General features: G+C 33.0%; 1 protein-coding gene across 2 annotated transcripts; it reads right to left on the minus strand.

The window, feature by feature from the left end:
* Window positions 1-3,471: 3,471 nt before the first annotated feature.
* Window positions 3,472-11,897, minus strand: ACS (acetyl-CoA synthetase). 2 transcript variants are annotated; one of them, XM_020350808.3, is made up of 19 exons: window positions 11,653-11,897; window positions 10,568-10,925; window positions 10,247-10,390; window positions 9,966-10,121; window positions 9,715-9,837; window positions 9,421-9,589; window positions 8,891-8,973; window positions 8,461-8,562; window positions 8,275-8,363; window positions 8,082-8,172; window positions 7,111-7,224; window positions 6,521-6,597; window positions 6,353-6,431; window positions 6,023-6,091; window positions 5,734-5,909; window positions 5,496-5,552; window positions 5,245-5,335; window positions 5,004-5,102; window positions 3,472-3,818 (listed from the first exon to the last, which is right to left on the minus strand). In XM_020350808.3, the coding sequence occupies exons 2-19, from the start codon at window positions 10,922-10,924 to the stop codon at window positions 3,633-3,635; spliced, it is 2,262 nt and encodes a 753-aa protein (XP_020206397.1). In that variant the 5' UTR covers window position 10,925; window positions 11,653-11,897; the 3' UTR covers window positions 3,472-3,632. The 2 variants fall into 2 exon arrangements, with proteins under 2 accessions (XP_020206397.1, XP_020206400.1); XM_020350811.3 differs by lacking the exon at window positions 11,653-11,897 and adding an exon at window positions 11,199-11,338.
* Window positions 11,898-14,315: the final 2,418 nt, after the last annotated feature.

Genomic DNA, 14,315 nt, shown 5'->3' on the forward strand with positions numbered 1-14,315 from the left:
AGATAAGTCAGAGTGTGACTTCATAGAGATCTCATCCTAGTTCCCAAAATAACAAAAGTTCTTTCGAAATAATTTTCAAGATCAAATATCACAGTTGTATTATACTTGTATTTCATAACTTCATGTATTAAGTAAAAATAATGAGATTTAGCATACTAAAGAATATCAACAGGTGAAGTAGGTGTTAACCCTTGAGGGAATACCTTAGCGAATTTGGCTTTGGTTAGCAGAGACTTTACCATGAAGGAAAAATATGGGTCACAATAATTAATTGAATCATTTTTCCAAGTCTTGAGAGAAAATTAGGAATGAAATTCTATTTTTTTTTTAATATGTTTGACAGTGAAGTCGTACCTAGAAAACCAATATTTTAGTCTGATAATTTGAGGACCAAGATGCATCTTGTTTTTGAATTTGAGAATCTTAGGAAAAGATGAATTATCCATTTGAATCTCAAATCGAAATCCTCTTAAATGGAAATCAAACTTTTTAATTCCATTTTTAACAACCAAACCTTGAAGGTAGTGAGATAGTGCTTTTTTGCTTCTTTAAATTGCCCAATAGCATGTCCAAATTAGAGTTTTTTTATTGTTGATTTCTTCAATAAAAGCAACTTACTAGAAATGATCACTTTTGCATCAGTTTGAAGGATTCTTTTCCCTTTTGGAATTTTTAGTGATGAAGGAGTTTAAGCAATCTTTTTTAACTCTTGGATAGTTCGAGTTTGTTCTAGTTCCTATGGGGGAGGATTATTTTTCAAAAGTTTAGACAATTGACTGGTATATTTGATTGCTTAAGGAATGAAATCCATAATATAATTGAGAATTTTCAAAACTTGTTGAATCTTCTTTATCAAGGACTGATCTAGGAAATTGAGAAGTTTTTCATCTATATGAGGTTGATAATTTCCTTAGGAAAAATGCATTCCAAAAAAATCAATTTCAAATTATGACAAGTGAACTTTTTTTTCTCGTATAACATAAGGCTGTATTGATTTATTATGTCAAAAATATCCAAAAGGTTATGTAAATTCATATCTTTAGAAAATAACAAAATATCATTTATGTAGACGAGGGTGTTGTCCAAGATAGGTTCAAAGATTCCGATGACATGATGAAGGAGCTAATTTTTTTTAAACTAAATTAAACAAAGCTCCGTTAAGAGAAAGACTCATGTATCTCTAAAGCAAGTTTTAGGGAACATTTGGTGTCTTTTATTTATTCCAAAGCAACTTCTTTGACAAACTTATTAAATTAGATTTGTTTTTCTTGAGGCGATTCATTATATCGTGTAACTTTATCCACGAAAAAAGGATTGAACACTTTAAATTGGCAGATATATCCATGCATAAATATATTGTGGGTCACTTTGGTAGCATATTTTGAAAGTTACTTTTTGTTTAACTTAACTTTTTTTAAAACATGTGTGATACTGATACTCCACCTTTTATTTCATGAGATTTCTTTGATTGAAATAAAAGTAGAAATAATAATAATAATAATAATAATAATAATAGAAAAATAAAATTTGACATTTTTCCTTTGACCAATGTTTTGTATATTTATTTGGTCAATTTAGGTTGGAATTGGAGAACAAAAGGATTGAAATTTGAAATGTTAGATTTTGAATTAAATTAATAAACAATTAACTATAATATTGTCAAACGCCATTATATAAGGATAAAACAAACATGCACTTTTTATGATTTTTTTTAGTACTATCTAAAATAATCTAAGTATTTAGCATTATTATCTCTGTTACTAGTGAAAATGTCAACGCAACAATTGTTTGTAATAAATTTTTTTTTTTTAGATTTTAATTTCAACAACAAAGTTAACCATAAGCATACTCTTAGTCAGCAATGACTAGGTTAGCATAGGTAGTAGTGGTCATCATTTTTTGCAAACATTTTGACACTCAAGTGATAATTCCAACAACAATCTCTATGTTTCTTCTTGAACACAAAAACTTTGCTTATTTTATGTAAGGAAGCAGTTTTGTTAAACTTGTAATCTTCTTATGCAATCTTCTTATTCTATTTGATTGTTGAGGTGAGATACAGAGGCCATAGAGCACTCTGCTGTTACATCAATTTCAGCTTATAATTAAAATTAATCATTTATACACTGTTTGTGAAAATTTTTTTTTACACTGACAATCAATTATATCTTTTAATTGTGTCATGTCACTACATTTACTTTTAACAGTGACATGACACAATTGGTTGCCAGTATAAAAAAACTTTACACTGACAGTGTATAAGTGATTAACTCTTATAATTAATAGTCAGATCGAGACTATGCATAATTTGTTAAATTAGTTAGTTGATTTGAATAATTACATGATGACTTTAATAATATTATCAAAGTCGTCTTATTGCTATCATCGGAATTTAAACATGAATTCTTGATTAACATGAAATAATACTTTTTGAAATAGTATATATATGATTTAAAAAATACATTTTGGGAAGTATGTTTTAAAATATATTTTTAGAAATTATTTTATAAAAATATATTTTAACAAGTACAATACATGATTTTGAAAAATAGTTTATGAATATTAAAAAAAAAATTGTGATCGATCGTACTTGAAATATCAACATATTATTTTATCTTGAAAAGTCAATGAAATGTCTTAAAAAGTTCACAAATTTATTAAAAAGATAATGATAAAGATGAGGTGAAAGAATAATATTTAAAGAATCATAAGATTGAGAATACACAATAAGATTTAAAAAGTAATAGAGATATAAATATATCAATCACCATATAGAAATCAAAAAGGAAAAAGTGAAAAAGAAAATTCAATAAAGAGTAATGAGTGTTACAGAAAGATAGTTCAAGGAAGAGAAGTGAATAAAAAGATAATTTTTAAAAATAAAATTTATTTTAAAAAGAAAATAAATATATATATATATATAGAAAAATTGAGAGAAAAAATAACGTATTTATCATAACAGGGAAATGTAAATATCATTTACCTAAGAAATAATCAAAAACAGGTTAATCTCAATGCATTTTTTATTTTATTTTATTTTATTTGGCTAAAGATAGGGTGTATTGACTCATTATTTTTTTTAATATAGTTAGATTGACCAATTTTACTTCCCTGCATTATAGACAATGCAAATGAAATAAAATATTGGCATAGTTTGGAAAACAAGACTTTGCTGCAACTGAACACCTTGTGATCTCAGTAATAAATTTTTCATACTTAGAAAGGAGGGAAAAATGCACAAAAGATGCCATAATCTATAATAGTATTGTTCAATTAATTATAGTCGACCTATTTCGACCTTCGTTCCTTTCATAAAATATGAGAAGTGATCGATTTCACAACGCATAAATTCCAAGATATCAATGAAAGTTATGTGGTTGGCTTTCTCTATAATTTGTTATAGCCTATAGGGAAGTAGACTAGGCACAACTCAAGCAAAATATGTTCAAAAGTGAGGCTGCAAATATGCAGTTTATGGCAAAAGAAGAATGAAAGATAGAATTGTTTATTATTTATCACATACACCAACATCCCCAAAATTTGTCCTCACTTCTCATTGGCTAATATACCCATTACATTAGAGTGCATTGCTAGCAATTCTCCTTGTTACTATGATAACAAAGTTTTGTGCTTCAAGAATCTGCAAGTTCTATAAGTTGATTGACCACATTTGGATCTGCAAGGGTACTTGTATCCCCAAGTTCATCCAGCTGCCTGGAAGCAATTTTCCTCAGAATTCTTCGCATTATTTTTCCACTCCTTGTTTTTGGGAGGCCAGGTGCCCAATGAATTTTGTCAGGTGCTGCAAAAGCTCCTATCTGAAATATTAAACAAAACAGTAAAAATCAAATGTAATACATTGTATTTTGAAAACCGAACTGGTAAGTCCGACCGGAAACCGGTGACCTCACCGGTTTAATTGAACCGAAAAACCGGCCTAACAAAAAATCAGTCAAAGAATCGAAAAACTGAGAAGACCACTAAAAACCGGTTTGCAGCAGGTCAATAATTAGAAAATAAAATCAACCAAAAGTATTTATTATTTTCTTTACTATTCTAAATATAAACTTGTTATTATTCATAAATATTGATGTCTATTGTTAAAACTTGATTAAACTATTTTAATATATTTAATTTGAACACTAGTTTATACTTTAAGTTTTAAGATAAAATGTATGTTGTTTTTAATATATTTAATGTTTTTAATATTATTTTATACATTATTTAATTATTATAATTAAACTATTGAATCTTAAATCAGTATCTTCTAATTGATGACTGATCTGGATAAAAAAACATTGGTAATGCATGATCGACCAATTAGGACATCGAAAGTCAGCCTGATTAAATATAGAACATCTTTGTTACCTTGGCTCTTTATTGAGAGGTAAAAAAAAAAAACTGGGAATCAATGTAAGCACTGAAAAAATATTATTGATACATATAAAGCTGCAGGATGAGGATGATGATGATTGGTGATGACAAGTTATAATGTAGAACATGTTAGCTCAAGAAGAGACTTAAAACATTATCTAAGGTACCACTGGATCCACATATTATTTACTAAGGGAACCAACAATAAAAATTGAGATTTCAGGACATCTTTTCAGTTGTTCTGTTCTCAATGAAATGATAAAATTCCCATCAATATCTTAAACGACTAATAACACTAGGAGTTCAAAGGGGCCAAAACCTGGTCAATCTAGGGTGCAATGTAACTACAATACAAAAGCCATTATTACACTGGTAGTGGCGCAGACAAATGTGATCTTTTTTCCAGAAAAGAGTGGAAAGGAAACAAAGAATAATAACTCAACAAAGTAATTATCCTGAGAATTTATCAAGGCACAATAAGAACTTGTTTGAATACAAGCTTATAAGTACTTTTGAGAACTTTTCTACTAATAAATACTCTTTAATTTCAATAGAGAAATTTTCAAAAGCGCTTTTAATTTATATCTAAACAGATTCTAGTTTCATGTTCTCAGCTTTGAAGTAGATACCTGCTTTCGAACCATGAGTACGAGGTCCTTCCGCAGTTGTTCACTGTAAGGAACACCATCCACAACTGTAACAAATGCATAGATACCTTGTCCTTTGACCTACAAAAGTAATGGTAATTGATTCAGATACAGGAAGCAATCGTTTAGTGATGATGCTATACAGAAACTTTACTTGATTTCTTTCATACAATAAAAACATACTTTATGACTCACACATAGAGAGAATATTATACAATCATACCTCATGCTCCACACCAACCACAGCAGCCTCTGCACATTGAGGATGTGAAACTAGAGCTGATTCCACTTCTGCTGTGCCAATTCGATGCCCACTGCATATATAACATGATTATATCAGACTGGTACATCAAACAGAATATAACTGCATAGGAGACAGAACCTGTTTGTTCATGTTTAAATGCTTACATCTATAAAAAAGAAATTGTAAGATTGAGGAATCATCAGAAGGAGCTTTGGAAATTTAAAGAATACCTGACATTGATGACATCATCAACTCTTCCAGTGAGCCAATGGTATCCATCTTTATCCCTGAAACAAAGTTAAATGAGTACATCATAATTACCCCACACATTGTTCCATGTTATGGTATTTCCTGCATTTGAGGTGAAACTATGGAAATTTAACTCACCAAGGCCAAACTCAAATTCAAAGATTACTATACAAGAATCACTGGCAAAATATGAGCATCTAATGTTAGTAAAACACTAACCTGCTGCAACCATCGCCACTGAAATAGTATCCCGCAAATGGCTTGAAATATGTTGTTTCATATCTTTCATGATCACCATACAGTGTTCTGAATGCCCCAGGCCATGATTTCTTAACACACAAATATCCACTGCACTCACCTTCTATTTCAACACCTTTCTCATCCACAATGACAGGCTAAAGTTACAAAGAAGTTAGTCAGTGATGAAGGCAAGGTGAAATAGTAACATAGAAGTAAAACAAATTTATATTAAATTATAAAATGAGCATATAAGGTCAGCATAAAAGACCTGAACTCCAAAGAAGGGGAAAGTTGCAGAACCAGGTTTTTGTGGCCAAGCTCCTGGTAATGGAGTTATCTGCAAGCAACAACAAAAATTAGAACTGCAAAAACATAATAAGCTTCTCCCCCCTCTCTCTCTCATGTGTGTGTGATGACAACTTGACAAGAGTTGAACCTAAGACTACTATACAAAACCCAACTCTCCATTGCCCCTTGAGCTGTGCACACGGGGAATGCAACATAATAACTGTCACTAATGGAATGAACCTATATTACATGTTCAGTGCAAGCCATAAGAACCAAATTTAATACACATAATCATTGGAAGCTACAATACCATGAAGCCACCAGTTTCTGTTTGCCACCAAGTGTCAGAGATAGGGCACCTTGAATCTCCAACGACATTGTAAAACCACCTGAAAAAGAAAAAGATCAAAGAATGCATCAGTGTTCTTTGAAACAGAAAATTATGTAGAAATTAGCTAGGAAAAATGCAGATAACAACCTCCATGCACTTGGATTTATGGGCTCGCCTACACTTCCTAGGACTCTTAAAGATTTCCTTGAGTAGCGAGTAACAAACTGCATGAATTACAATGGTTTGAGTGAACAATAATTAAATTATGAATGAATGGAACTCTACACTCTTGCATCAGACAGTTCCCTTCTTCTATCACTATGTTAGATATTCTAGTTGCAAAATGTTAATATAAACTACAAGTTTTATTCCTATATAAAACACAAAGATATCAATTTTACATGAAGATGCACCTAATCTGAATAATTAATGGCCTATTTTGTTTGAGAAAGCATTTTTTTGTTTTCATTTCCTGTCTTTTTCTTTTTGTTTTGAAAGATTTGTACAGGAAACAATGTAAACGATATTTCCTCAATACAATAACAGTTCACTTCTTTGAAAATTGCAACAATACTAAGTTTCTCCGACATCCAAACTGAAACTAATTTGAGATATGGCCAGAGGAAAGCCAAAAGAGATGAGATGTGCTGGGTTGTATACAGAAGCATTTATTCATGGTTAAATAATTTTTCATACAGAAATACCAACACTGGCAACACATAATAGAGGTATTTTACCGCATCACCATCACGCATGAGGGACCGCACCAATGTGGGGGCAGTGTAGAATATTGACACTTTAAATTTGTCAACAATGTCCCAGCATCGCCCAGCATCAGGATAATTAGGAGCCTGCATTCATGTTGATATCAGATTTGAAGTGAAGTATTTTAAAGCAATTCCATGACTCGTAGTTTTCTATATATGAACTCAACATGCCAATACTATGATGTCGCTGGAAACCACTCTACTTTAATTTATAAATCCTGTAAATATATTTTTTTAAAAATATGTTGCCAAGACAATTTGTGCATCCCCAAAGCTCTGTATGAGGGAATCAAAATAACAATGTATGTAACCACAGCCTAGACAACCAACTGATCAGGCATTAATCATTGACCTCTTGTTAATGAGGCCTTAAACTTCTCTCCAACAACTATTGGTACGTGAAGTACTTAAAAAGCATTTTAAAAGTTCATTATGTTTTTTTCTGCTCAGCAACTATTCTGTGAGCTGAAAAAAAAAATTCTATCTTAAAACAATATATATTCAATGATGTAACACATTCTGTGTTTTTTTTTTTCTGTTTACTAGAATTTGTAACCAAAAAGCAATGTCCAAATAATTTTTCCCACTAATTGGGGAGTTGGCTACATGATCAAATAATGCTGTTGAGTCCAATCAAACAACAAGTCTTCAGAGAAGCAATTTGATCCAAGTGTTTTATACTGGTTTCCCCAAGTTTTCTTGATCTTCCTATATTGCTAATAACCTGACCTCCATCTGTTCAACTGAGCTTCAATCGGTCTTCTTATCACATGGTCAAACCACTTTTTAGAATTCGCTAATTAAATTGTAGAAATATGAATATATGGTTCACTTAGTCTTTTTGGTTCCACTGATAACATGTCACTTGGATTCATTTTCTTTAGCACTTCCATGCAATGCATTGTACATGATCAAAACTGTTTAGGGTTTAAATTTATTACCCCTTCATACACAACAACAGACGCACCATTGAGCATGGGTCCATAAGTGACATAGCTGTGTCCAGTAATCCAACCACAATCAGCTGTACACCTGTAGTCAGGGTATAAAGTAGTTAAATAAGAGTAGTGAAGCAGTTTTTATCAAGAACATGACAAAGATAAAAAAGGATAGAAGATAAACTTTCAAGGATACCAGTAGATGTCAGACGGCTTGTAGTCAAATGCATACTTAAACGTTGTTGCAGTGTACACCATGTAACCACCAGTTGTATGGAGGACACCCTTTTAGGAACATATATTAGAAAGCAACAGCCTCAAGTAAAGAAAGGAAGAAGAAAGAAATATGACTCGAAGTAGAGCAGTAACAGCATACAAATACCTTAGGTTTTCCTGTACTCCCACTTGTATAGAGTAGAAAAAGTGGATCCTCTGCATCAACCCACTCCACTGGACAAGAAGTTGGATATTGAGGAACAACATCCTGCAAAACCAGAAAAGGTAGCCAAAAAATGGTTTAAAAAGTGTGGAATTTTATCATAATTATGGATAACCATGAACTATGAAAACATATTTAGCACCGCTAAACATAAATCAGGATTCATAGCAAATCTTATCATTTAACACTAATTAATCTGTTTGAAATAACTGAAGAAATTCAGACTGAAACAATTATGTAACTAATTCTTAGGCATGGCATGGCATGGCATGTAGACATTTTGCAGAGTACCAAAAGTATAATTCATGATTCTACAGTGAGCTAACCATGTGAGAGTTTATATGCAATTGGGGGGATACTTTTCTATACCAACCTGCCACCATATATCACGCCCTTCCTTCCATTTTGTATCTTCCCTCTTCATTGCCAATGGGTTGTCATAAACTAGGCATACATCTGTTTAGAAAAGAAAAAAAGAATAAGACCAAAGAAAATAATAAAGCGAACATAATGAACTAAAGATTAAATTGGATGCAGCAAATACAAAACAAACACTAAAGGTACCAAAGATATGAACTGAATTATATGCTACAGCCAGTTTTTCTGACGTGATGAAACAGGAAATATGAATAGCACCCAGAAGCCTATGATGTTTACTGACAAACTAAAAAAGTCAAAATAGAGTACTCATTTTATATTAAGTGTTTGACCTGTACAGTATCTACATGCTTGTAAGCTCCACTTTTGTCTCCAATCATAAACTCTGTAGGTGGTGCGTTATATTAGCTATATTGATCTCTCTCCTTCTCAGTGTTTGAATTTTAATCAGCATACCATAACATCACTATATTTATTGGAGAGATTATATCACTGAAACTTTAAACAAATGAATGACATTCCCACCTATAGAGACCCCATTTTGGGCTGAATCGTTGATTGCAGCATCAACAATATCTTTCAGATATATAGGCTTAGGGCCCCTTTTAACAGCATTGCAAGTAATTACAGCTTTTGGTTTACAATCAGTGATTCTCTGGGCAAGAGCTTCTGCGGAAAAACCGGCAAATACAACCTAAACAAATAAAAAACCTAACAGTATTAACTCAAAAAACAAGTGAAACATGTCCAGCAATCTGGTAGTTTTGACATGACTAAAGAAAAAATGGTGGACAAGATTTGTAAGTTGTTCTATGATACCGAGTGAACTGCACCAATGCGAGCACAGGCAAGCATTGCAATGGGAAGCTCCATAAGCATGGGCAAATAAATAATTACAGCATCTCCCTTCTTCACACCAATATCTTTCAAGTAGTTTGCAAGCTGAAACAAGAAAAGCAACAATCATTCTGCCAATTCCCATTTTGTTTGCACATGTTAAAAAAAAAACATTATCACCCTTCAGCTTGAACATCTTCTTTGTATGCAAAGAGATGAAATTCAAACCTAACCTGGCAAACTTGATGGAGAAGCTGACTGTATGTCAAAGTACCATCCAAACCAGGCTCATTGCCTTCCCAGTAAATGGCTACCTTGTCACCAAGTCCAGCTTCAACATTTCTATCCAAGCAATTATAACAGATGTTGGTGATGCCACCCTTGAACCACTGACGCAATGCAACAAATGAACACAGACACACAAGTTACAAACACACTAAGCCTCTGAACAAACACCAACAGAAGGAAAAATGAAAACAAGATACAAATGGGACAATGGAAACCAATCAATTACCTCAATCTTGATATTCCCTTTCCTAACATCAAAATTTTCATCACACACTTTTTCTCCCCATTTCTGTTTCCAGTAGAACTCTGAGGCAATCTCAGACCAGAATCCAGCAGGGTCCTCAATCGATCTCTTATACATCTCTAGATACTGGTAGATCACAAATCACACACACACATAAAAATAAAAAAAATAAAAAAAAAAATCAATTTTCAAATATTCTAATACAAAGAGTGACACCCAGAATTTTTTCCCCCTTTCATTTGTTAACAAATCAAAATCATTTAATCAAAATTTCAACACCGATCAATGTAAATAGTCTGAAACCTGTTCTGGGGATTGAACATTGGCTTGGCTAGAAAAGTCCTCACTTGGAAGAACGAAATCATCCTCTTCAGTGGCGAGAGATTCACCAAGTATCACAGCGTTCAAGTGTGAAATGTGGCCAGCACCTGATGGATGAAGCTTCATTGATTCCACGTGGCGCAGGAAATTGTTGGTCCTCAAATTTGAAGCCATGATGATAGAGTTTTCCCTCTTCCTTCTCCTCTTGCAATTCCAAAACAGAGAAGCAGAAGAACGAGACTTATTCAGAGTGAGATCCAACGCAAATGGGTGCAGAGGGTCACAGAAAAGTCCACCCAGATGAACAGAGACTGAGTTATAGTACACAGGAGGAATCATCCTGACATGATGTCAAAGATATATAACAATATAATTAATAAAAAAATATTCTAAGAGTCGCAAAATGATAGAAATTAAATAATCTTTAATTGCTTTGCCTAATTATTCATTTAGATGGTCAAAATCACAGGACCACAGGGAAACAAGAAAAAGTTTTCTTTTCTTCTAAGTGCCATTTGGTAGATTTGATCCTCTCACACACACACTCTCTCTCTCTCCTGATTTTGATATTGTTTTGTCATAATTTTGATTGGAAACTGTTTTGTACCCCAACCTTTTTTTTTGGTGTGTTTCAAAATTCCAATTTTGTTTTCTTGAGTCTCAAAGAAAGAGGAAAAGAGTATCTTTTTGTTTCAGTCAAAAGCACTGTGATTCAAGCAAGAACAGAAATGATGATAACAATACCAATTTGTTTTTGTTATGATCCCAAATAGTCAGAGAGGCGGCATAGATGTTGCGTAGGTAACGTGATTACGTGGAGAAATAAAAATAAAATAAAAATAATAAATTATTTTGTGACAGAAAATCAAAACAAGAAATCAATGGAATCGCTTCAGAGAGATAATGTTGTTTTTTTAATATTTGTAAAAATAATAATAAGATAACATTGTGCAAATGAGATAGACTTAACAAAAAAAATGTGACATTTTTTATGGGAACTATGCTGGCAGGTGTTAGCAATAAAAAGAATTGAATTGAAAGGAAATAAAATAAAAACAGAGACTAACTTGAACTAACTGAATTCCCACAAAAGACTGAGAGAAATGTTGCAAGACAATACGAGGTGGCACTAATCACGACGAGACAGAAGGTGTTGGCAGGTTTGGATTAGCCTCTCTCAGATGATTCGATTAAATAGGTCTCATCTTGAAACATGGTGGATTTATGATTTAGATGTTTTTGATGGTTATGTGGTTTTTGATTGGATTGGGTAGCACTAGTATTAGCACCTTGCCGGCAGTTTAGTTCCCTGGTTTGGACTTTGTGGCAACTCATTTCTGTTTTTTTTGTTGTTGGATACCAACTCATATCTAGCAAGTTATAAAGCATAGTGTTGTCCCCAGTTTATCCTATGGCTGTGTATGGTATTTCAGCTCCAATGCACTACCAAATTCTAATTTTCTTTCTATTTTCTCCTATGATAATACACTAGCTAATTTCTGTAACATTTTTCGTGAATTATCAACATTGAATTTGTATTCATGATGAGTGTAGGAATAATACAGAGAGTGGAAAAGTTTGAAGAAGAAAAATTCTTAAGGGTCAATTAAGGTATATTAGCCGACACAACACACGGGTGAAAGGATCGAATGTATTTTTTCATGTATACGGAATTTAAAATTTAATTGCACATTTTAAGTCTTTTTAATCATGCTTATTAGGATAAATATTTATTATATATAACTGAAATTTATTATAAATTATATATACAAATGGATATTATATTTGAATATATAAATCATATTTAAAATATTTATTTATTAATAACTTATTTTAGAAATTAAAATTTAATTTATAAATAATTATGATAAATAAAATAAAAATTAAAAAATTTCTAAAATCTTTCTTATTAAAAAAATACATTATCATTTAAGATAAAGATTAATATTTAATATATAGAAATTCATCTTATAAATTTGGTTTTTTTTAATTTTTTGAGAACTTAATTTTTACTAATTTAATTATGTAATGATTTAATTATGTAATGTTAATTTACACTCTAGATTGACATCTAATATTTAATAAGAGACGAAAAAACTTCTTTTGTATATATATATAGCTCATTCATTATCAACAGTAGTAATTTTGTTTGAAATGGAAAGGATCTTATAAACATTATAATTTTTCATTTGAATATTTAACACAGTTATATATTAAAATTTAAATTTAATTTAACCAACTATTTTTCCTCTTAATGTTAATTTTTGTTTTTATATATGTGTACTTGCTTAAATAGAATAAATTGTTAGAATTTTTTTTAACAATCACGGATTAGATAGTAAATTTTATGAACAAAAGTAATATAAGATTTATTACCCACCATGTGACGAACAACTTTTATTAATTTTTACTAGAGTTTGGAATTTAATTTAAGAAGATTAAAAATTTTATATATATTTATTTTAAAATTACTAATAATTAATATTTTATTATGTGATTACAGTTTTTTATGTTAATATTAAAATTTCATAAATATTTATATAAGAAAATATTAATATATTTTTCTGTGAATTTTGTGAGACCCTACCTTTAGCTGACCACACTTCCCCTCCCAACTCTCACTCTAACTCTCCCTTTCACTCTCTTTTCTCCCTCCATTCTCATTTTGGCTGCACTTTGGTTTCTTGGATTCAAGGTGGTGGTGTGGAGTGATTAAGGTTGCTAGCTGAACATTTGGGGTTCCTCTTCTTCTCCGACTCTTCTCTCTTCTCCATTCCTCGATCGTCTCTTCCCGGAGGCTCGGATTTCTTCACCGAGGTAAGGGAAGTTAGTATTTTGCTGCGCTTTGGCTGGGAAACGGGTTTATGAACCCTTTTGGCTGTTGGGGTTTTACTAAGTGTGGCTGAGCTTGCTGAAAATTTGGGGTTTTGGGGGGTTTTGTGGTTTTAAGTCAAAATTTGGGATTTGCTTCGATTTGTTGTTGCATGCACATAAAGCTGATACTTTCGAACTCCTTGTTGAAAATGTGACACTTTGAACCGTTTGCATGTGGTTTTTCTGGTAAGATTTGCAAGTTTTCAGCAATTTTCGAACTTGGGGAGAGTTACTGATGAGTTCGCGCTGGGCGCTGTTCTTCGCGCCGGGCGCACGACCACCAGGAGACTCTGTTTAGGCAAGCCCGCCGGGCGCAAGGCTGTGTGCGCTGGGCGAGCTTGTAAATGAGAGTCTCTGGTTGGCACGCGTCGGGCGTGAATCGAGCTGCGCTGGGCGCGATATCAAGAGTAACATATTTTGGGATACTTGGTACCGCGCTAGGCACATGTTTGGACTCGCTGGGCGCGGAGGCTCCTTGGGAGTCTCTGCCAAGAGCACGCCGGGCGCGAGACCTTGGTAGGTCTCTGCCTTCCCCACGCTGGGCGCGGGTTAGGCCCCGCTAAGCGCAAGAGACTCCTTGAGTCTCTTCCAGGCAGGCGCTGGGCGCAATTTGGAATTGCGCCAGGCGTGGGAGAGCCTTGGTGCTCTCGGGTTGAGTCTCGCCGGGCGCGAGTACTCCTGCGCTGGGCGCGCTGGCCCTGGTGCTCTCGGGTTAAGCCGCACTGGGCGCGACCTCGAGTACGCCGGGCGCGCAAGGAGATGATGACCTATATGATGTTGGTTGTTGAATTGTGCCGAGATTGTTAATCAATGATGTTATATGCTGAACCAAGTTGTATTTGATGAATATGTTGTG

This window comes from Cajanus cajan, chromosome 4 (genome assembly GCF_000230855.2).
Source record: "Cajanus cajan strain Asha chromosome 4, NIPB_CcT2T_4, whole genome shotgun sequence".
Taxonomy (NCBI): domain Eukaryota; kingdom Viridiplantae; phylum Streptophyta; class Magnoliopsida; order Fabales; family Fabaceae; genus Cajanus; species Cajanus cajan.